At 36.9% G+C, this 24711-nt stretch overlaps 1 protein-coding gene across 2 annotated transcripts in view; it reads right to left on the bottom strand.

Moving 5' to 3' along the window:
- LOC143229090 (fucose mutarotase-like) overlaps positions 1–24711 on the bottom strand; it is a 37684-nt gene that overhangs the window by 1495 nt on the left and 11478 nt on the right. The window contains exons 2-6 of one of the 2 annotated variants that reach the window (XM_076460907.1): positions 17329–17397; positions 7513–7583; positions 4284–4385; positions 502–575; positions 72–271 (exon numbers count right to left, since the gene is read on the bottom strand). In XM_076460907.1, coding sequence (XP_076317022.1) covers positions 217–271; positions 502–575; positions 4284–4385; positions 7513–7583; positions 17329–17397 — 371 coding nt within the window. In that variant the 3' untranslated portion in view covers positions 72–216. Of the gene's footprint in view, positions 1–71; positions 272–501; positions 576–4283; positions 4386–7512; positions 7584–17328; positions 17398–24711 lie in introns of those variants that run through there. The other variant, XM_076460908.1, reaches the window with a different exon arrangement.

Here is a 24711-nt window from a genome sequence, read left to right as displayed (position 1 = left end):
GCAATTTAAACATATAGTTACGTATTGTATGTGTCAATCTGAACTAGTAATGTTTCAATGCATAATCTCAATTTTTATAAGGAAATCATAAATCAAATTGTTTTATTTATTTACAATATATCCACATATATCTGTTAGTGTTCTTTGATTAGTAGATTTACACTTCTATCATAATGCATTATCATATAAAATTCAAAGTGAGATATATTTCAACATTCAAGTATTTACCACACCCTTTTTGAGGATAATATTTCCATACTGTGCAGTTTCCCTGCAAAGAAATATTACAATATCTTGAATTAAGCAACCAATACATTAATACAATCCTAAACTAGGTTAATTTTGCAGTGTTTGTTGTTAACTCCTCTTTTACTTAATTTAAAATGTTTTAGGTATGAATGCAAAAGCTACAAATAGATAAGTTTTTAAACACAACATGTACATCTGTAACATTATATTACTGAAATAAGTTTTAATGAGTTAATAAAATATCAGCTATACCCTGTATGAACAATAGCAAAAGCAGCCTTTGCTTGCTCGTAGAAATCAAACCTCTCAACTTCTTGAATAGGCACCTGAATACCAAAAAGAGGAAAAATATTAACTTTTCAATAGAAGTTTCACATTTTTTTCCCTGAAGTATCATAAACAACTACATTGGTTCTGTATTTTGTAATGTATTATGTACTTTAAAATTAAGTAGCAAATATTGTCAAACAATTAAATTTAGTTAATTAAAGTGTACATTTTTTTTATATCAAAACTGTATTTCAATGATATTTACCTCCACACACACTTTACCTTTATTCTGATGAAAGTTTCTTTTCTCTCCCCACATAAGCATTACCATGAATTATACTTCACTTCTTCCAATCCTCATAACCCACACTATATTACTCACAGCAATTTTAGCTTTGTGATTCTATACACCTGTGTCAGTATACTCTCTATATCAGAAGAGCAGAATAATGTGAAAGGAGGCATGTATTATCAAAAGTTATAACTTGGCTGTACTGAAAATACACTTCTGATAGGTATTTACATCATTTCACACAAATAGTTATTCAAGCTCAATGCTGAGCTCCATATGCAAATTTTGTTTCACATGCCACAAAGCTTAAGATCTTCCACATGTACCTTAAGATCAACTGTGTCTTGAATGCAAATCATCATTCCATAATCCTCCACGAATTAGAGTGCACCATACTATCCTGATGCATGTGGTTTCCTTTATTCAAATCTACTAAACTATCACTTCAAGCGTTGTCAGAAACGCTGCCTTTTAGTGGAGATGATGTTGGAACCTATCAGAAATACATTTTCAGTATAGGAAAATTATTAATTCCAATATGGTACATTACTTTCACTCTCATAAATAGCTAGAATCCCACACTGAATAGGTGGAGGGACCAGTGCAAAGGAAAAAAAAAAAAGAAGAGGCATCCTATGTAAGCATCCAAAGGTCATCCTGATAGAAGGGTAGATCCTTGCAATAGAGACTGCATCACTTACCAATGTGAAAAAAAGTGTTGCTGAAATGGGCAAAAATTCTGAGCAGTACATCTAAAAGGGAGAGAACAGTGGTTTAATAGGGATTCAAGCCACATGATACTGGAATCTCAATCCCACAGTGAACATCTGCATGAGTAAAAGGATTTGCCTCCAAGTGTGGAGAGGTTAGGATGTTTCATGATACACAGCAAGTCAACTCCAACCAAAACCCAGCTGCTGGAACCCAACAATGATGTAATGACAGCAATGTGGCAAATTGTTTGCTTGGATAGGGAACCTAACATCCAGGCCATTAGTATAGTAAAGATATCTCTATAATGTAAACTATCACATTCAAAACCAATCCAACAGGAACTGCCCCCAGTACAACAAGATCCTTAAAATAAGAAAACTGAAAGATAGCATAAGAAGAAAAACTGTATTAACCCGCAAGTTTCACCACCTTGATTCACAACACAAATGGCGTGAACAAGAATATAAACAAAGACATCTAATAATGCATGTTTGAGGACTTATGTTGATTAGTTCAGCTCTGAAACCAAAACCCAATCACTAGAAACTGAGAGCTAAACTGCAATTTTGACTGTTCACTCAAAGTTATAAAATCCATTGGGTAAACCCATACAGAGACAAAACACCAGATAAGAGGGCATATATCATCATCTACACCAACAGAACATCTCCCTACTTTCAACTGAATGGCTTTATCATCATATCTATTGTATATCATTATCACATTCAGGAGAATGCCTCCCCTGGTCAACCACCCCAGCAACTTTGAATTGGAACCTAGTAAGAACTCCCATATATACTCTATCAGAAGAAAAATGAGGGAGAAAAAGACAGTGCAAAACAATTTTCAATTTATTCGATCTAAGAAATGACAGGGATGGGTAGTTATCCCCTTCTGCTTTACCCATGAAGTCCATCTGTTAGTATGGTCAGGATCAGCCATATTAATGAAACAAATATATTCCAAGAAAAATCTAGGAGCAATCTTGTAGAACATTCCATCTCAATATTGTATATTTAGTGGCCATCATAACCTTACAGTCCAGATTTTACAGGTCACATAAAGAAAAAAAAAGCTTTCCCTGAAAAACACACGGTACATTTGTACACAAAAAGGTATCTTACCTAATCATAATCTCACTGAAGAGTAAAGAATGGTGACAAGTGAAAGATGATAGCCCAGCAAGAAACAAAGTCAGGTAATTAGAAATAAATGTATGAAGCATAGTCCTTTCTACAGGTAAAAGGTGTCCAATCAAAGTGAAGACATCAGAAATTTATTATGCAGAAAAAGGAGATAGAGAAGAACTGGCCAATAGAAATCAAAACCAAACTGCAAGGGTGAAGAAGGAAGGAGAAAGTCACAAACATGGGAGTGGTGTTGTGGCCTGAAACAGCAGGAGCACCACAGAAAAAAGGTGCATGGTAGCCAATATCAGTAGTAGAGGCAATAGAGGAAGACAAAGGCTGGAAAAACTTGGTTAGGGAGAAAGGGACAGAATTAACAGATTCTGCCCCAACACAGACAACAGAGTTGAAGTGAAGAGAAACAAGATGTAAGACTGAAATTGGGAATACAAGCAAAAACAGAATGAAAAACTTGCCCTAAATGTTTAAAAGCCAAAGGAGGAAAGCAACTGTTCTCCAGCAAAGCATCTATCTCCAAAAGATCCCAACAAAGATACCACGGAGAAAACAGAAGCCAATAACTTTATCAAAGTAAATAAATGACTATGATCCTTCAAAAATTGCACAGATCTGTGATAAGCCACATACAGTAGTTTCAAATATAATGAAAAGCATAAAAACTGTTATAAATAACACAATTTCTGGAAAATTGAGCTTTATTATGGTAAACCAGAACATATTGTCAAGAACTCAAGATAAGTAGAAGAGGATTTAACCTTTGAAAGTTCAAATTTTAAGGCATGTTTATCCAATAAATCAGGAGGACAAAGCTTGGCAGCACCCTTTCAAATTGTCAACCAATCTCCCTGTATACAAAACAATATTTGACTACAGTGAAAGGAGCAGGTAATCAAACAAATGATTTTCCCCAAATAAAGAAGGAAAAGATTTATAAGCTATATGGGAAATACTTAACATTACAAACTTGGTATACTAGTTACAAAATAAAGTGTGTGCAGGAGGCAGAATATCTGTCTGAGAAAAAAACATCAGACTACATGTGAGACTACGCATATGAAAAGACATGACCTACTAGAACAGATGTAAACTTCAAAACAATATAGCAATTATACTGAACAGAAGCTTCCAGTAATAACAAAAGAACATTATTGTTCCCTCTATTCTTAATCTGTATAAAATCTCCAGAATAAAGGGCACAATGATGAAGGTGGAGAGTCTCAAAATTAAAACTGCTATGGGTAATACAGTGGGGTATGAAGAATGAAGCAAGTAAGGTATAATGATTCATAGAAATGCTTAAAAGTGCAAAAAAGAGAATATTTCTTTTGAAAAAACTAAAGAGTGCATTTTGCAAATTGATATTTAATACAATTCAATAACAAAAATAATTTTGAAATAGAATTATACTTAATTGCTGGATCTTAAACCTAACAATAATTATTGTCCTGTTACACTATAAGTGTAATCAATAGAATTGTGGTTTTTGGCTACTAAGTACTGTCATAACTCACTTACTTGTTAACCAAACATTAAAATACACCATAAACAAGCATCATGTAGGAGAATGTAAGATTTTATGAACAAACTGTAATTGTGTGTTGTCTACATACTTCTCTTCCTTCAACTTCATGTATTATCTGCTTATAAGTATCCCAGATTGGGGTCTTTAAGTTCTTCAGCTTGTCTGCTTGGACTACCTCCATCAGTGCAACCTTGGAGAAAAAAATATACACAATGTCTGTGTGTGTGCATAAAAGCCTTTAAAAACAGAAACCAATTTTTGGCTAAATATTAAGTGTCTATCTTTGTTATATCCATTTGTTGTGGAATGAAAATACAACTTTCTTCATATATATTGTATAACAATGTTAACAGCACTTGACACCATTAAATGTATCAAGCCTACTTAAATCAATCTAGCTGACCTACAGAATTGATATTACTTATAACTATGGTTTCATAGATTTCACTTCTTGACCTTTACATTTCACTAAAATACTGGTTTCATTTAATTTTATTGTAGTGGTTGGTTGCTGTTTACTTGTGCAAAGCAACTATGCAATCTGCACCAAACAACCTATTAAAAAAAACAACATAAAAGTAAAATTGTAGTAAAATGTAAAAATTAATCAAGATAAAAACCAATAAAACTTAAATAGAAGTAAAAAAGCTAATGCCCCTTAAACGTTTAAAAACACGACTAAGGTGGACAATGTCACCATTGCCAATGACATCATCTCAGATGGTGCCATCATTCAGAGTTGTAATGATAGCATGACAGTAAAATGTGGGTTATTGTGACTTGAGTGCATCAATCCCAGATAAAAAATTATGAGTGAAAAAAGTGACTGATGCATAGCCTTGCCAGGACCTCTTCCTTCTGGTCCTTATGGAAATAAGACAGCCACAGAACAATAGAAAATTTGATCTGGATAAACTTGTTATAACATTGCTCACTCCAAGTTCATTGCCAACTGGCACAGAGCTGAGCCTTGAATAGAGGACTATAGTCCATATGTGGGACAGGCATGGCAGTGATAGAACCAGAGAAGATCGACTTAGCTGCAGTGTTAGCAAGCTTGTTCCTGCAAGTACTGACAAATAGAGGTATCCAGAAAAACTTCATAGTAACAGAAGATAAAGAAAAATGGGCCAATTGGTTTTGAGTACCAAGAAGAACAGGGTAAGAACTAACATGAAGCAATTCCAGGACCAGTAAAGAGCTAAAAGAGTTGGTATAAATAGTAGATTTAGTGTACTACATAGCTTTTATATGATCCAGGGTAAGAGATATGGCATACAACTTAGTAGTGAACACAAACTGTAGAGGAGATCCTGTGTGCAACCACCAAACCACAATAAACCATGGCAGAGCCCAGTCACCTGATTTCGAACCACCCACATAAATGGGAATGGAAGGATGGTTCAAAAAATGTTCAACAAACAGAAGACAGTACTTGCTATCAGAAATATTCACCTTCCACAGAAGACTCAGAGGTGCTGGCAGAACCACAAACAAGACTCATCCTAGTTTAGATTGAATGAGGGCACAATAGATCTTTATGGAAAGATAATAAATCTATGGAATGAACATAGATTCATTCCCAAAGATGTGGAAGAAAGAACATGGAGGATATTCAGTGACCTTGTACACTTGATATACAGCTGCTTGCTGTGTGGAATGAAGGTCAGCTTACAGACAAAGATAAGCCCCAATAACTTTGCCTCAGGGACCACAGGAAGAACAACATCACTGAGACAAAATACCCTAAGAGCAAAATGGCAATAAAACAGCATGCAAATAATTTTAGAAAAGAAATGGTAAAAACAGTTTGTTTGGTCCACTTCAATAAATGATTGAGGGCAGTCTGAAGCTGCTGCTCAATAAACCTTGTGCTTTACAAGTGACCCAAGATGGAGAAGTTATTGACATAGAGCCCATTTGCAACAGTAAGAGGAAGTTGTATAGTAATAGCATTAATCTTGACACTGAAAAGTGTGATACCTGGCAAACTCCTGTATAAAAGAAAGGGTAAGCAAAAAACCCATATGGGCTTGGAATCATCAAGAAAGACTTCTCTGACTGATGTTTCAAATTGATTCAGGTATTCCATGATAGAGCACTGTCATTGGAACCCACGAGGAGGTTATTTGATTCGAGGAACCAAACAAGACAAGCATTAACAATCTTCTCTAAGACCTTAAAGCAATTGAAGGACAGTTAAAAGGAATCTTATTAGGAAATTAAAATTACTGTGAGAAAAAGGAATGGCATCAAGAGCAGTGAACAAAGCTGTAAGATAGAGTTGAACAACAAAAATGCAGATGTCATGTGCTCTTTACTCATGGCCTGTCAATTTAAAACACCCAGGTCAAGAGATCATATAAAGCTTTGGCTATCCATCATGCATATAACACACTGCACTCTATGAGGTGGATGCCATCAAGAAAGATAATGGTTAGTTCAAGAAGTACTTGATAATTGTTTCTAGGATGATTGATCTGAAGTTGTCTTATAGCAAACATAATAACTCTGTCCTTAACTTTCTCTATTGCTTCTGATAGTTCATCATGATCAGCTGAAATTCATAACTGAATTAGTCAATGTATTCCCAAGATTACTGAAATCAGTTGAAAATTGTACTATCTGGACCAAAGTAAAAATCCAGTCTTTAAAAACATGCCAGGACAAGCTCCAAGATATGATACTGAATACTGTAGAGGTAAAAAGTGGCAGCATGGATTATTCATATACAAAATGTTCTTGAACATTTTGAATAATGTGGAATACTCTGGAATCTTTCAGAATGTGTTAATAATCTAGAACTTTACAGAAATATTTAAACTATTCTGGAATATTCTAGAATATACAGATATAATGTAAACTTTAAGGTAGTAATTTACCTACCTTGAGCCATCCTAAATGTTATTCAATATGGGTAAAATTGGTGTGAATTACTTGTTTATAAATTGGAACAAAATGAATGTGTAAGAATTGCAAATCAAACCTTCAAAAATAAGGGCAATCCTAATGTATATTTATAGTAGAATCCAAATCAATTATCAAATACTGTTTCCAAATGGGAAATTATAACATTTTAACTTAAGAGTGTGTAAATATGTAAAAGGAAAATAAAATCAATCATATATTTACACAAAAACAAAATATTTTTAATCTCAAATGTCCTAATTTTAACCTCAATAACTTATACTATGGGTCATATATATTCAGTATTACAATAATTTAATATCTACACAAATAGCTAACAGTTGTGGAATATGGCGATTTATAATAAAGATCTTTAAAATTATTATAGATAGAATGTTTTTGAAACTTACTGGTGCATACACATAAGTATCCAATGGCATTAATTTCAGTATAGCATAAAGAAGGTCAGGGATTCCATGGCCTGCAGAAAAATAATGGTAATTATGAAAAATAACTGTATTATGTTAATTCATGCTGTGCAGCTTGAAAGATCAAGTAAAAAATTCAACAAATTAGAAGGAAGGATTAAGTGAGATTAAACAAGATAAAGATAATTTTTTTTTTATTGATATTTATTCAATCTTGTACAAAGCCACTAGAGGACAATTTATGTTAACCCCTTCCCTAATTAAGACATGATAGACTACATGGAAGATAGATTAATCAACACCATGCAATGTCAACACTTGGAATACTCTAATAGAAGAGTCAGATTGACAGTCAAATTATAATACCCGCATGGCTGAAAGGGCAGAAATGAATTAAAAAAAAAAGTTATCCATAGCTGACTGAGAAGAAAACTGTATTTTTAAGTAATTCCAATAATCATGATTCTAAAAATAGTACACTGGTACCTCGGTTCTTGAACGACTCCCTTCTTGAACAATTCGGATTTCGAACATTTTGTTTGAGAAAAAGATTTCTCTGTTTTCAAACATCAACTCGGTTCCCAAACCAAGCTGTCATGGCCCGAACTCCCAAAATAACCTGTCTGATGACCCAAATGACCCTTCGACCATTTTCAGCCCACACCAAGCTTACCCAAAACATTTTACCTGCACCTGTTGCTAAGTCCACACCCCTGCTAAAATCTGCTGTGAACGCTCTCGTTTTTCTTTTTTTGTTTTGTATTTTTTGTTGCTTTTCTAAATATTCTGATTAAATAAGCCACCATGGGATCAAAGAGATAATGAAAGCAGCAAACCAAAAAGAAAAGTTGTTAGAGCCACAATAGAGGTGAAAAAAAATCTCATAGCGAAGTATGAGAATGGTGTTCGCATGTCTGACCTTGCTACACAGTTTGGTATGGTGAAGTCTACAGTCTGCACCATACTGAAAAATAAAGAGGTCATCAAAGGAGCTGATGTTGGAAAAGGAGTGACAGTGCTTAGGAAACTAAGATCACAAACAATGGAAGAGGTAGAAAAACTGTTGTTGATTTGGGTAAACGAAATTCAGTTAGCTGGTGATAGCATTTCTGAGACCATCATTTGTGAGAAAGCAAAGCAGTTGCATGCTGACCTCCTGAAAAACACCCCTGGAACGACTGCTGATACAAGTAATGCCTTTAAGGCTAGTAGGGGATGGTTTGAAAAATTTAGGAAGAGAAGTGGCATACACAGTGTGATGAGACATGGAGAGGATGCCAGGCAGAAACAAACCTCATTAGACAAGTTTTTAGTGAGAAATAGGTCCAGTGAGTCTCAAGCAGGTTGTAGCAGTGCAAAGAGACAGAACCCCAGAAGGAGAGGTACCTGACGTTTTTATGGAAGGTGACTCCCCTTCCAAACAATAACCCTCCTACTCTCCTCGTTCCTCACCACCTTTCACTTATGCCATCAGCTCTCCTCAGTACAGGTAAAATGCAGTTAAATTTTCATTTATTGTATTTTTATTGTGCTTATAGTTTTTGTGGTTGACTTTATGCATGTAAGTATTATTATACAGATATAAATAAGCAATATTTTTACTTAAAATGCTTCATAATGCACAATTTTTGGAGGTCTGTAACGGATTAATTTAATTTACAGTATTTCTTATGGGAAAAATTGATTCGGTTTTCAAACAGCTTTGTGGAACGGATTAAGTTTGAGAACCAAGGTACCACTGTATTATAATTCTAAATAATCTGAAAAATTCCAAATACTGCTTTTTTCTGCTCTCCACAGGTCCTAATTTTAGTAGTTTAAGTCAACCTACTTTTGTTTCATTCTATTATTTACTTCCATTCATTAAGCTTCCTAATGTTTACATCTCTACAGATAATGCACCTCTTTCTTATTCTGCATTCACCCTTCTTCATGTCCAGTACTACTGGTCAATGACTGATTGTCTATGCTTGGAACTACTTCTGTACTAATAATATTTTTCTCATGGTCAATCTAGTCAAGATGTAGCAAGTTATGATGCTGTTCTTAACTCATTACACTTGTAAGATGCAACTTTTTGATTGCCATTGGTGGAAAAATGTATTGATAATGAAACATCCTTGCCACATGCATAGTTACAGAGGAACCTTCCATTAGTACTACTTTGTTTTACTGTTTACATGGGCTCCTAGGTGTAGCTCCCATGGTGATAGTTGTTCCAACTTCATCATTTAAATCCCCACAATAATTTAATTTAGTGGGTATGTCAAACTATTAACAAATCCTTCTTTATTTCCTCCTGTGAACAAGTTATGTGGAGCTTACACCTGTACTGTAGGTAACTTTAATGGAAACATTTTTAAAGCTTAGACATATTGTTAAAGGATATTTTACTTAAACAATGCTTACCTGATATTAATATTGTTGTATTAGCTTAAAAATAATCAATGTACATAAATAAGAAATTTAGTACTTATGTCTGATATCTTATCTTTTTCAAGCTATGTACTTGTACAATAGAAGCCCACATAAAATATAAGCTCTAGTTCTTAATAGAATGTGTGGTCTCAAATTGTTTTGTAATATTCAAATATGCAATTTAAAACAAGGAACATTACCACCTATATCAAATACAATGTCCTAAAACTAATATAATTTAGCTGGCTTCCTAATTGAACTAGAAATGATTTCAGTAATTCCTTTAACTGATTAAACAGAACTCCAACATTGGTAAATTGTTAAAACGTTACATGTATATATTATGGCAAAGCTGAAGTTGGCTGCTTTTAGAAAATTCATATCTTCTTTCTATTCATTAGAAATTGTTTCATAGCAGATGTCATTGTGAATTATAGGTATTCTTTTAAATATACAACGTACTAGAAAGGGTGAAACATTGGTTTCACTTTACTGCATACATCTCTATAAAGCAAGAAGATAGAACTTCAGCTTTTAAGTTGGGGATATCTATAGTATAAGTATGATATTTGTTGAAAACTAAACAGTGCACTCAGCTTGGTAATTCATAACAAAGAAGTGTCACAGAGAAGTAAAGACAACATTTATTTAAATATTTATTTTGGAAATAAAGAAATTAAAACTTGTATAATATTGAAATTGAAATATAAGGTATATTTTGATGGTAAATTTATTAATAAACAGTGTGTAAAGTTCTTCACTCAAATTTTGAATACAAGTCTGAAAAACATCATGGTATGTGCACTTATCAATCAGAATGACCAAATCTGTACATTTAGAACTTTATCATCACTCACAAGAACTGACAAACCAGCAAAATACAGGAAAGTTGAGGTAATAAGTATATGGAATATGGCATTTAACTCTGTTAATGGTCTGTAGAGATTTTTGTTACTAGAGAAATTATGACAGAACTAGAACTAATTTTTTTAATGGCTGTAAGGGAGAATTAGGGCAATTAAGTGACATACAACATATGGCGTGTAGTCTTATTAATGTGCCTTTTATGGGTAACTATATGCTGATTCAGATTTTTTTTTAATACTACACATAGCCTTTAATAGATGATTTAGAAATAATCATTTCTTTATGATAAGTGTAGGTAAGAACTGGAGTACAAGAATAGCATATAAAAGGTGTTATTCAGCATTAATTAAAAAGAAACCTGTTTGGGCAAATATATATGCTAGTGCAGATGTGTGTTTTTTTTTGACACTACAGAGAAACTGTAATAGATTCAGCAATAATTTTCTCTGATGTTGAGAAAATAACAAATGATGTGAAATTTAATGCCATTTAAGAGTCCTGTCCATGCTTTTACCTATTCTATATACATAGGATGTAATTTATACTGATTACACAAATTCTCATTTTTCCTTCCCATAAGGAAACATCACAAGACATACAGTATGTTAAGTTTCAACTGTTAGTAATGCGTTAATGTAAATGAAGCAATTCGTCGGTTGGTTGGTTTGGTGTTCTATGGCACAAAGCAACTAGGCTATCTGCACTAAACGTCTGGTAAAAAGTTAAAGTAAAATTAGTAAAATTCATAAAAAGAAATAAAGGTCAAATAAAACAAAGTTTAATTTTTGAATTAAAAAAAGATACAACATTAAATCCAATTCTTACATCTAGTCTACAGTAGTAAGAGAAAAACTACACTAATACAAGCTGTAAAGGACTTTCTGTGGTATAATTGTAATTACCATAACTTGCCAGGAAGACTAACAGGTAAGTTCAAAAACCACCATTTGTAACTTGAAGTTGGTCTTTCCAGTTCTGGTTTCGAGTTATTTGACATTACGGCCATTTTCCAATTTCAATTCAAACTAGCTGTAGTTTGATTCTTAAAATGGAATCACATTAAAAAAGGTCTAATGTATAAATTAAAAAACATAAATAGCATTAAAAAGATAAAAATTAAAAACATTTCAACAGTGGACAGTGTCACCATTGCCAATAACACTGTCTAACATTACACATAAACCTTGGCACAGAACATGTTTAAAATGGTGCTGTCATTGAGAGTCATAACAACAGCAAGACAGTAAAATGTAGCTTAGTGTGACCTGACAACACATTGGTGCATCAGTCCCAGATGAAAGAAAACAATGAGTTAAAAAACTGTGACCAACGTGTAGTCTAGTTAGAACAACTTGCTCTTTCCGATCCTTGTGGAAGCAAAATGGTCAAAGTCCAAAAGAGGGTTTTTATTTAGAAAAGCTTGTTTTCACGTTGCTCACTCCAAGTCAATTGCCAACTGACATAGAGCCGAGCCTTGAATACAGGACCATAGTCCATGTATGGAACAGACACACAAGTGATAGTGCCAGAGCAGATAGATTTAGCTGCAGTGTCAGCGAGTTCATTCCTGCAAATACCAACATAGACTGGCATCCAGAAAAACTGGATAAAAGTAGATGTTAAACAGAAATTGGCCAATCTGTTTTGAATATCGGCGAGAACCAATGTGAAGGGATTTCAGGGCCAGTAGAGAACTAAGCAACTCAATATAAATGGTGCAATTTGAGTACTGCTTAGCTTCTATGTGACCAAGAACAAGAGAAATGGTGTACAGTTCAGCAGTGAACACAGAAGCTGTAGAGGGGATTCTGCATGCAACCACTAAACCACAACAAACCATGGCAGAGCCCACAGAGTCATCTGATTTTGAACCATCTGTATAAATAGGAATAGAAGGATAGTTCAAAAGATGTTCAGCAAATAACAGACAATATTTCCAATCGGGAGCATCTGCTTTTCTCAGATGACTTAAAGGTAGGTCACATTTGGGGACTATAAGAAGTCATGGTGGGATGGGCTGACCAGTGAATACAGCAATGTTATCCAAGGACAGACCCAATTCATCCAACTGCACCTGCATACAAAGGCCAAAAGGAGCAATGGCAGATTGCCTTTTCTGAAAAGTTATGGCCCACTGAGGAAGGAAAACAGAAAAGTAGGATGCTTTGATAAGGAACAAAGTTTTGAAGCATACAGTAAAGACAGTTGCAAACAGCAGAGGTGCAAAGAAGGTTCATGAGACTCTGTGTATAAGTTCTGAACTTGGGAAGTGCAGAATGCCCCAGTGTAGAGCCAAAGTCCTTGATAATGAATGGGTCCAGCATCTTTAAAGCTGAGGTCCTGGCAGAACCATAGACCAGTGATCTACAGTCAAATTTCGACTTAATAAGAGCATAATATATCTTTAGTATAGAACATTGAACTGCTCCCCAAGTGATGGAAGTGAGGACACGGAGGATGTTCAGTGCTCTTGTACACTTGACCTGTAGCTGCTTGATGTGTGATATAAAGGTCAGCTTACGATCAAAGATAAGTCCCAAAAACTTTGTCTCAGAAACCACAGACAGCACAACTTCACTGATACAGAGTTCAGGATCAGGGTAAATACCCTGTTGGTGGCAAAAGTGCATGCAAATGGTTTTAGAGAGAAAGAAGTTAAAGCTGTTTGCTGTGGTCCACCTCAGTAAACGAATGAGGGCAATCTGTAGCTGCTGCTCAGTATACCTCATGTTCGATGACTAATGTGAGATGTGAAAGTCATTGACATAGAGCCCGTTTGCAACAATAAGAGGGAGTGATGGCATTAATCTTTATACTGAAAAGTGTGACACTCAAAACACAGATCTGAGGGACTCCATATGTATGGAGGTCTCACAAAATGCCATACCTCCCATGTTGTATCATAAGATTTATCAATGTCAAAGAATATTGGTATAAGATGTTGTTGTTTGAGAAAGGCTTCTCTGATTGAAGTTTCAAGTCAAATCAGGTGGTCTATGGTGGAGTGCTGTTGTCGGAACCCACACCAGATGGGTGAGAGGAGGTTGTTTGATTTGAGGAACCAAACAAGACAAGCATTAACCATTCTCTCTAACGTCTTACAGAGACAGCTCTTCATAGCAATTGGATGGTAGTTTAAAGGAATCTTGGGATCCTTCCCAAGCTTAGAGAAAGATAGGACAATAACCTGGCACCAGGCATCAGGAAAAGCATTCTCCTACCAGATCTAGGTAAAAACAATCAAAAGAATAGCAAGAGAAGCAGGATATAGATGGTGCAGTATTTCATAATGTACATTATCAGATCCGACCAATGTACTGCCAGTGTGAGATCCACGAGTGTAAAGGGACGATTATAACCATAGAGACAATCAGCTCAAAAGGAAAGAGGTGATCGCTCTGCCTGAGTCTTGATGGCTAAGTAGGTGGAGGAAGAATCATAAGTGCTAGATACCTGGCAAAAGCTTTCACATTGAGTATCGGCGATGCTCCAGGTATCAGCTACTTCCTGACCATCAGAGAGCAAGATCGAGAAGAGGACAAAATTATATTGCCCAATGACCTTTCAAATCTTGTCTCCTTTGAACTGGTGGTAGAAGATATGCTGGTTGTGAATTTAATCCAAGATTCCTTCTAGCTTTGACATCTTACCCACCGAGCATGTGCACAAGCCTGCTAGAAAGCAATGTGGTTCGAGAGTGTGGGATAATATCTACGGAAAGTATCCCAGGCCCGTTTTTGAGCCTTCCATACCATGTGGCAGGCAGGATTTCACCATCAACAAGAATATCATGGAAAACGTGTTGCGGTTTTAGGAATACATTGAGCAGCTGCTTGTATGACACAGTCAGTTACTGCTGCCACACAGTCGTCTACTGATGGCAGGATGAAGTTCTGTGAGAGCAATGAAAGAGGGCCAGTTTGTTTGATCCAGCTTCCACAGGGGCACACAGGTTGGGTGGCATCGACCATGGCCGGTCTCTCTCAAAATTACATGAAAATGATCACTGCCTTGTGGATTATTGTTAAGCCTCCATGAAAAATGGTAGAATAGTGAAGGGGAGCAAGTTGAGAGATCAATAGCAGTAAAGAACTGACTAGATGTATGAAAATAAGTACAAGAACTGATATTGAAAACAAAATCTTTGTGATCAGAGAGTATACTCTCTATGGAGTGACCCCTCCTATCAATGAAGTCCCCAGGATTAAAACGGGAAAAGGCAACTGTTCAATGACAGCATCAAGGGCTGATTGATCATAGGTCTCTCCAGGCAATAGATAGAGAGAATAAACAGTGGTGGTACATCCCAGAGAAACATGAATGACTACAGCCTCCAAGGGTGTGTCAAGTGGCAAAGACAGGGTGGGCACATGCTAATCAACAAACAGTGCCACCCCTCCATGCACTCATCCATCACACAGCCTGTCATTTCTGTATAAAGAAAATTGCCAAAAGGTTTCTGTATCAGCAAATTTCAGAAATGTTTCCTGTAAGGAAAGACATACAGGATGGTAGGAAGCAATCAGTGCTTTGATGTCATCCAGATTAGAATGTAAACCTTGACAGTTCCATTGTATCAAGGTGGCCATTTTTATTTATGTGTAGGCAAACTGGGTGAAGAACCCTTCTGTTTATTACATCTTTTTTCTTTACTGTATTTATTTGAGGGAGGTGGCTGGACCTCCATGGATCCAGCCCTAGGTCAATTGGGCAGGTCTTTGCTGTTGGAAGAGGATTCCAGCAAATAAGGACATGAACAATTGATCATTTTGCATTTTGGGGTGGGAGATGTACCCGGGGAAATGCCTGTACCCGAAACCAAAGGAAGTGGATCTCGGGATTTGCTGTAATGTATGTTAGGGACAGAGATTGGTGTTGAAGTTGATTCATCAACTTTTTAAAAAGGGAGGTCAAAAGACTCTTCATTTGGTTTGAGAAAGATTGTTTTAGAGGCACAGAGAGTATGCAGCAGCATACATCCAAGATCAAGTGGTGAACAGCAACTTTTGAGCCTCAAGATAATTAATGTTTAATGTTTTGAATCATTTTCAAACACTACACCTCTTTTTCTTTCAACCACTTAGGGCAAGAATGAAAGTAGGATGGGTGAGAGCCATTGCAATTGATGCAATGGGTGTCCATTTCACTCTCATAGGCATCATTGTCCTTGCCACCACAACGAAAACAACATCTTCAAGTGACCGAACTGCTGACATTAGAAACATCTGAGAGGGTTTGAAATGTATGGCCATACCCCACGATTAAGATAAACTGCCTTGATGACGGTAGGTGGATGTGGTGATGTGAATGTCAGAATGAGGACATTGGTCGGCATCATAATTTCATCTTTGTGAGTGGAGATACGTCTCATTGCAAAAACTCCTTCGGTGGAGAAACCAGTAAAAATCTCTGACTCAGGGACGTTCTTCAAATCCCTCTCAACAATAACTCCTCATGACAAATTCAAAGTAGCATAGAGTGTAACCTCAATAGGTATATCCCCAATCGCCTTTGAATGCAAGAGGAGTTCACTGTGTTGAGATGTGGATGTTTCCACCAATATGTTACCAGATCGAAGCTTCTTTACTGACTTTGGAGAGCCAGCAAGTCCTTCTAGTCCCTTCTGAATGAAAAAGGGAGACATCTGTCCTAAAGATTTGTCTGAAAGAGAATGTAGTATAAGAAAATGAAGTACAACATGTGTTACAAGTGTTGAAGATTGCTGCTCAGAATCTTCAAGACATGGTTGTTTACCTATGAACTGTTTTTTTTCACTATTTTAAGTTTTTATTTGGAAAATCCATAATAAAAAGAGGAATAGTTTGGTGCTTACTGACCCCACCCACCATGGAGCTCTGAGAGAGGACACACTACAATGCCAAACAAGGACACTGCAGCAATGCCAGGGTTTTGTGAGCACTATATCCAAACACCAGCATCAGATACAATGTCCACAACACCTGTTTAGAACATCCAACACCGGTACTTTGTTGACCCCAGCCCAAGTGGACCAGCCAAGGGCTGCTCATTTACAGGAATTCAAGGCCAAAGCGGTGTGTTAGGGCTGGACTCCTCAACCACCAGAATCCTCTCCTCCCTTTGACGGGTCAACACGTACAGCAAAAACATGGGTGGATGTTTAGATCTCAGAGGAGGTAAACCGAAACAATAGAACCTTCCCTAGGAGGTCCCCTCATCATGCACAAGAATCCACACCAAGGGGTAAAAGAAGCAAAGAATCATTGGAATGATCTGATATATAAATATATGCACTTTATTCTCAGCTGGCATATTAGAATTTTCTTCAAGATGCTAAATCATAATTTATGTAAGATTTTAATTTGCAATTCTCATAGGAATATCGAGATTCAATCACACCACTTCATTTTTCAATTCTACAGCAAACTCAAGATGTATGTTTTACATTTTGTCACAATAACATCACTTACACACACTTAAAATCTCCATCTTCCAGAATAACATGTATAAATACAGGAACTAAAACAGACTTACCATCAGCTCTGATCTCTTTTGGACCTAAACGGCATATGGAAGAAGTAGGAAAGTGGGTATCCGCCAAAACTGTAACATAAAAACCCAGAATGAATTAAAATGTAAAACTATAACAATGATATAATAATGTTACTATGTATTCTATTGTTGTGTGGGTTCTATTGAATTATTTGATAAACATAATGTGAAATCCAGTTCATGTAATGGTAATGGATTGGGTTATTTCTTGCATAACTTTTCCACAAACTATGCTCACATTGACACAGGTTGTAGAGCTACATTAAGAAATAATGTTTCAATAGAAATTTCTGACTAATTTACACAACTTCATGGCCAATAGATTAAGTAACTAGTATATATAGTACCTTTTACTATTACTACTATAACACTGAATAACTTTCATGACACTTAATATTTCACAAACCAAACTCAGTCCAAATCATTGAAATGATTATTTCAATTTATGTTATACACATGTTTCAAAGTATTTCACAAAGTTTATCAATTATTACATCATCATAATCAGCAGCTCACTCAAGCAAACATGTGACTTAAAATATTAGAAACATTGCTTGTAACAATATCTAACTGTCAACTTGTCCTCATTACAACTCACAACACTTTTTTGTAGTTCTTGTTCAAACCTCTTTCCCCATCTTTTTGTGCTCACTATAAAAATTTCCTCATATTAGATCATTTCCTAAAGAGCATATTTTAAGCAAAATTTAAAAATAAATACACAAATCAGTGAATAATAGATATATACTGACAGAAAGGGTAAATAGTTTAACTTGAATCATTTCCATTCAGAATGATCTAGTCAGAAGAACCAATTACGTAACTGGAATACTTAAAACTTATTGAATTTTATAATTCCAGTACAGCTGTCATGTACAAGTCATGAAAAATTAGGTGTACTGACATTCTACAAACCAATATGAACAATGCACTGAAGCCTTTTTTCAAGCAAGCAAAAAAAAGCTGCAAACTCAAAGGTAAAATAAGTACCTTTGTATTTAACACAAACTATGTTACAGGACAGATCACATTTTAGCTACCCCTTAGTTAAATTGTATTGTTTTCAAAATTTAGGTTTTTGTTTCTCTTTTAGTTTAGTGAGATTGCAGAGAATTTCTCCAGTAAACAACTAATCTTTTTCATGCTTATGTGCATGGCATTAAGGTTACATAATTGACCCTCAGGCCAGGCCTCAACAAATATTTTCAGATCTTCTATAAACACAAATAAAATGAGAAAAAATGCTAACCAACACAATGAAATTTTTAATCACCATGGTGCAGCATGTTGCCCAGGTTTTGTAGAGGCTTGCCTTATGCACATTCTCTCACAAGAAAAATGGTTCTTACTTCACTTCTGACCAGAACTGAATAGTAGTGAACAAAAGTGACATGCATGATGAATATGTTATGAGCCATCTGACTGTTTTTGTATTATTATTAAGTTTTATTTAGATTTCCATTCAGATTTATATTTTGTAAGAGTGAATGTAAGAGTTCTCAAACATAGCTTCTTTTGTTTTTTAATTAAAGTTTGAGTTTTCTTGGTTGGTCTTAGTTTAACTTAAGTTTAAAGGAATGGTTTATACTGGACTGGAAAGAGACCTGTAAAAAGGTTTCATGCTTTAACACACATAAATGTTTGAAGAAATAAGGATGTAGCCACCCAAATAAGTGCTTCTAACGGGATCCAGCACATAGTGTCACAAATCAACTCCAAGGAAGTTGGGAGAAGATAGAGTACATACTGAGATGAGACTCATCCAAACTGAAAGTCCACAGTAAGTTCTACTGGGTAAGATACTAGGTATCAGAAGAGGGAAATCTCATGTCAAGAAAAATGATAAAGGCTTCAATCACTGGCATGCCCAACTGGAAACAAAACAGCCCAATACTGGGGTCTTCAGATCCAGAAGACACTGAGGATTAAAAAGGAAAAAGGAGAACAGAGAAGGTTCATTGATTGATTGATTTAGTGTTTTATGGCACAAAGCAGCGAGGCTACCTGCACCAGACATTCGGTAAAAATGTAAAATAAAAAATAAATAAATAAATTTAGTAATAAACATAAATGGAAATGAAAGTAAAACAAAAAAGTATAAAACCAATGTTGACACCTAGTCTACAATGTTAAGATAGAAGGCAGAGTATAAGAAGTTGTAAGGTATTTACTCTAGCAAAAGGTAATGATCGTAACCATGGGAAGACTAACAGGTAAGTTCAAGAACCACCGTCAGTCACCTGAAGTTGGTCTTTCCAGTCCTGGTTCCGGGTTATGTGTCATAGCAACCAGTATCAAAATGTAAAAGAATAGAAGTTTTAAAAGATACATAGCAAAATTGTAACAATGAGTAGCCAAATGTCCAGTAAAAAGATAAAGTCAAGTAAATGGAGTAAAATTTGTAAAAGTAAATGAAGGTAAAAACAAAACAGCAATTAAAACAGAAAATGGTGTAAAAACCAATGGTGACATCCAGTCTTCAAAGTTGTAAAATATTTACTCTAGCAAAATGGTAATGATCATAACCCGCCAGGAAGACTAACAGGTAAGTTCATGAACCACCGTCAACCACCTGAAGTTGGCCTTTCCAGTCCTGGTTCTGGGTTATGTGTCATAGCAGCTATTATCAAAATGTAAAAGAATAAAAGTTTTAAAAATGTCCAGTAAAAGATAAAAGTCAAGTAAATGGAGTAAAATTTGTAAAAGTAATTGAAGATAAAAGCGGCACCAGTCTTCAAAGTTGTAAAATATTTACTCTAGCAAAATGGTAATGATCATAACCCGCCAGGAAGACTAACAGGTAAGTTCAAACCACCGTAATAATGAGTAATCAAAATGTAAAAGAATAAAAGTTTTAAACCAAATGTCCAGTAAAAGATAAAAGTCAAGTAAATGGAGTAAAATTTGTAAAAGTAATTGAAGATAAAAGCAAAACGGCAATTAAAACAGAAAATGGCATAAAAACCAATGTTGACATCCAGTCAACAAAGCTGTAAAGGACTACCTGTAGCAGAATGGTAATGATCATAACCCGCCAGGAAGACTAACAGGTAAGTATAAAAACCACCGTCAGTCACCTGAAGTTGGTCTTTCCAGTCCTGGTTCCGGGTTATGAGTCAATATGGCCAGTACTAAAAAGTAAAGTAGTAAAAATGTGAAATGATATGCAGCAAAAGTATAATAACAACTCGCCAGGACGACTAACGAGTAGTTCAAACAGTAGCGTTAGTCACCTGAAGTTGGCCTTTCCAGTCCTGGTATCGAGTTACTTAATCTTCTGGCCATTGTCCAATGTCAAATTGAATGAGAGAGATTAAAACTGTAAAAAAGGAACCACAATTAAAAAGGTGTAATGAATAAATATGCAACACTTAAATGAGATTAAAAAGATTAATGGCCATTAAAAAATTAAAAACATTATCAAGGTGGACAGAGTCACCATCACCAATAACTGTCCAATGTTACAGACTGACCCTGGGAAAAATATGTTTAAAATATTGCCGTCGTTGAGAATTGTAACGATGGCAAGAAAGTAAAACATGGCTGATAGTGATTTGAGTGATACACAAACTACACATTGGTGCATCAGTTCCAGATAAAAAAAATGATGAGTTAAAAAACTGTGACCAATGCGTAGCCTAGTGAGAACAACTTCCTCCTTCCAAACTTTACGGAAGCTAGAAGGCCAAAGTCCAATTTTGGGTTTGATTTGAAAAAGTTTGTTGTCGCGTTGCTCACTCCAAGTGGACTGCCAGCTGGCACGGAGCCGAGCCTTGAAGACAACACCATAGTCCATGTACAGAATAGGCATAGTAGTGATGGTGCTGAAGCAGACATATTTAGCTGCCATGTCTGCAAGCTCGTTTCCGCGAATACCAACATGGCCTGGTATCCGGAAAAACTGGATTGAAGTAGCTGCTAATGAGAAATGGGCCAGTCGGTTTTGAATATCAGCGAGAATAGGATGTGAGCTAACGTGTAGCGATTCCAAGGCAAGTATAGAACTAAGCGAATCAGTATAAATAGAGCAGTTGGAGTACTGCTCAGCTGCAATATGATCCAGGGCAAGAGATATGGCATACAGTTCAGCAGTGAACACAGAAGCTGTAGAAGGGAGTCTCCGCGCAACTACTGACCCATAGCAGAGCCCACTGAATTACCTGATTTGGAAGCATCCATATAAATTGGAATGGAATGATTGTTTGAAAGTTATTCATTGAATAAAAGATGGTACTTCCAATCTGGAGTATCTGCCTTTTTTAGGTGACTGAAAGAAAGGTCACATTTGGGGGCTGTAATAAGCCATGGTGGGATGGGCCGACCTGTGGAATCTGCAATGTTATCCAAGGACAGACCCAATTCATCCAATTGCGCCCAGATGCAAAGGCCAAACGGAGCAATGACAGATCGTCTGTTCTGAAAAAGTACTGCCCACCGAGGAACGAAAACACATTTCCAGGTGGGATACTTTGGTAAGGAATGAAGTTTTGAAGTATATTGTAAAGATAGTTGCAAACGGTGAAGGTGTAGAGAAGGTTCATGAGATTCAATGTATATACTTTGAACTGGAGAGGTACGGAAAGCCCCAGTGCAGAGTCGAAGTCCTTGGTGATGAATAGGGTCCAGCATCTTTAAGGCCGAGGGTCTGGCAGAGCCATAGCCCATTGATCCATAATCGAGTTTCGATCTAATAAGAGCACAATATACCTTTAACATTGAACAGCGATCTGCCCCCCAACTGGTAGAAGAGAGAACACGGAGGATGTTCAGTGCTCTTGTGCATTTGACCCGAAGCTGCTTTAAGTGTGGTATAAAGGTCAGTTTACAATCAAAGATAAGCTCCAAGAACTTGGTCTCTGGGACCACTGGCAGCACAACTTCACCAATATGAAGTTCAGGATCAGGGTGGATACCCCGTCGACGGCAAAAGTGCATGCATACAGTTTTGGAGAGAGAGAAATTAAAGCCGTTCGCCAGAGTCCACTTTCGTACACAATTGAGAGCGGTTTGTAGTTGCCGCTCAATATATCTCATGTTTGACGACTGACATGAGATGTGAAAGTCGTCTACATACAGCCCATTCACAACAGTGAGAGGGAGTTGTTCAGTGATGGCATTTATCTGTATACTGAAGAGTGTAACACTCAATACACAGCCTTGAGGGACTCCAAGTTCCTGTACAAAAGAACGGGAAGGTGTCGAACCCACACGAACTTGGAATCTCCTGTCCATTAAAATTTTTTAATAAACATGGGTAGATGGCCATGTAACCCATATGGATGGAGGTCTCGCAAAACGCCATACCTCCATGTTGTGTCGTAAGCCTTCTCTATGTCAAAGAATATTGATACAAGATGTTGGCAGTTGAGAAAGGCTTCTCTGATAGATGTTTCAAGACGAATTAGGTGGTCTGTGGTGGAGTGCTGTCGACGGAACCCACACTGGGTGGGCGAGAGGAGGTTGTTTGATTCAAGGAACCAAACAAGACGAGCATTAACCATCCTTTCTAATGTCTTACAGAGACAGCTCGTTAAAGCAATTGGATGGTAGTTTGAAGGAATCTTGGGATCTTTCCCTGGCTTAGAGAAAGGTAAAATAATAGCCTGGCACCAGGCATCAGGAAAAAACATTCTCCTGCCAGATCTAGTTGAAAACAATCAGAAGGACATCAGGAGATAGATGGTGCAGCATGTCATAATGAATATCATCAGGTCCAACAGACGTACTGGCAGAACGATGAAGGGCCATTTTTAGTTCCACCAGGGTAAAGGGACAATTATAGTCAAAGAAACAGTCAGTTCGAAAGGAAAGAGGTGATTGCCCTGCCCAAGTCTTGATGGCCAGGAAGGTGGAGGAACAAGCAGAAGTGCTAGATACCCGGCAAAAGCTTTCACCTAGAGTGTTAGCGATGTTCAGACAGTAAGATCGAGAGGGGGACAGAATTGTAGTGCCCATTAACCTTTCAAATCCTGTCCCATATGATCTTGGAACTGGTGGGAGAAAATATGCTGGTTGTGAACTTAATCCAAGATTCCTTCTGGCTTTGACGTCTTACCCACCTAGCATGTGCAAGGGCCCGTTGAAAAGCAACACGGTTTGAAAGTGTGGGATATCTACGAAAAGTATCCCAGGCCCGCTTTTTGAGCCTTCCGTGCTAAGTGGCAAGCAGGATTCCACCACGGACGAGGATATCGTGGAAAACGTGTCGAGGTTTTAGGAATACACTGAGCAGCTGCATGTGTAATACAGTCAGTTACCGCTGCTACACAGTCGTCTATTGATGGCTGATTTAGAATGGCAGGATCTAGTTCTGCGAGAGCAGTGAAAGTGGACCAGTCTGCCTGATCCAGCTTCCACTGGGGCACGCGGGTAGGGTGGCATCGACCACGGCCAGTCTCTCTCAAAAGGATAGGAAAATGATCACTGCCTAGTGGATTACTGTCAACCCTCCATGAAAAATGGGAGAATAATGAAGGGGAGCAAACTGAGAGATCAATAGCGGGTAAAGGACTGATTAGGTGCATGAAAGTAAGTGGAAGAACCAGTATTGAAAAGAGAAAGATTGTGATCAGAGAGCATCCGCTCTACAGATCGGCCCCTCCCATCAATAATAGCACTTCCCCAGAGGGGATGATGTCCATTAAAATCTCCTAGGATTAGAAATGGAGATGGCAATTGTTCAACGAGAGCATCAAGATCTGATTGATCATATGTCTCTCCAGGGGACAGGTACAGAGAACAAACAGTGATGGTATGACCCAAGGAAACACGGATGGCTATGGCCTCCAAGGGTGTGTTGAGTGACAAAGACAGGGTGGGCACATGCCGATCAACCAGTAATGCCACCCCTCCATGTACTTATCCATGACACAGCCTGTCATTTCTGTACAGAGAAAACTGCTGAATGGTGACTGTATCAGCAGGTTTTAAAAATGTTTCTTGTAAAGAAAGACAAACAGGATGGTAGGAAGCAATCACCGTTTTGATGTCATCCAGATTAGAACGTAAACCTCAACAGTTCCATTGTATCAAGGTGGCCATTTTTAAGAACGGGTAGGTGAAGTGGCTGGAGAACCCTTCGGTTTACGACCACGTCTTTTTTCTTTACTGTCTTTAGTCAGAGGAGGTCTATCAACCTCCATGGATCCTGCTCTGGGTCAGGTGGGGAGGTTTTTGTTATTGGAAGGGGAATCCAGTGACTGAGGACGCGAACGAATAATTGTTTTGTCTCTTGTGGTGGGAGAAAAAGATGTATCAGAAGAAATGCCTTGAGGTTTGTTGGAAGGTATGGGAGGAACAGAGATGGGTGTGGAAGTCGATTCATCAACCTTTTTTAACCACGGAGGTCAAAAGGCTTTTCATTTG

Source organism: Tachypleus tridentatus, chromosome 10, assembly GCF_004210375.1.
Source record: "Tachypleus tridentatus isolate NWPU-2018 chromosome 10, ASM421037v1, whole genome shotgun sequence".
NCBI lineage: Eukaryota > Metazoa > Arthropoda > Merostomata > Xiphosura > Limulidae > Tachypleus > Tachypleus tridentatus.
This window is presented reverse-complemented; position numbering and strand designations above follow the sequence as displayed.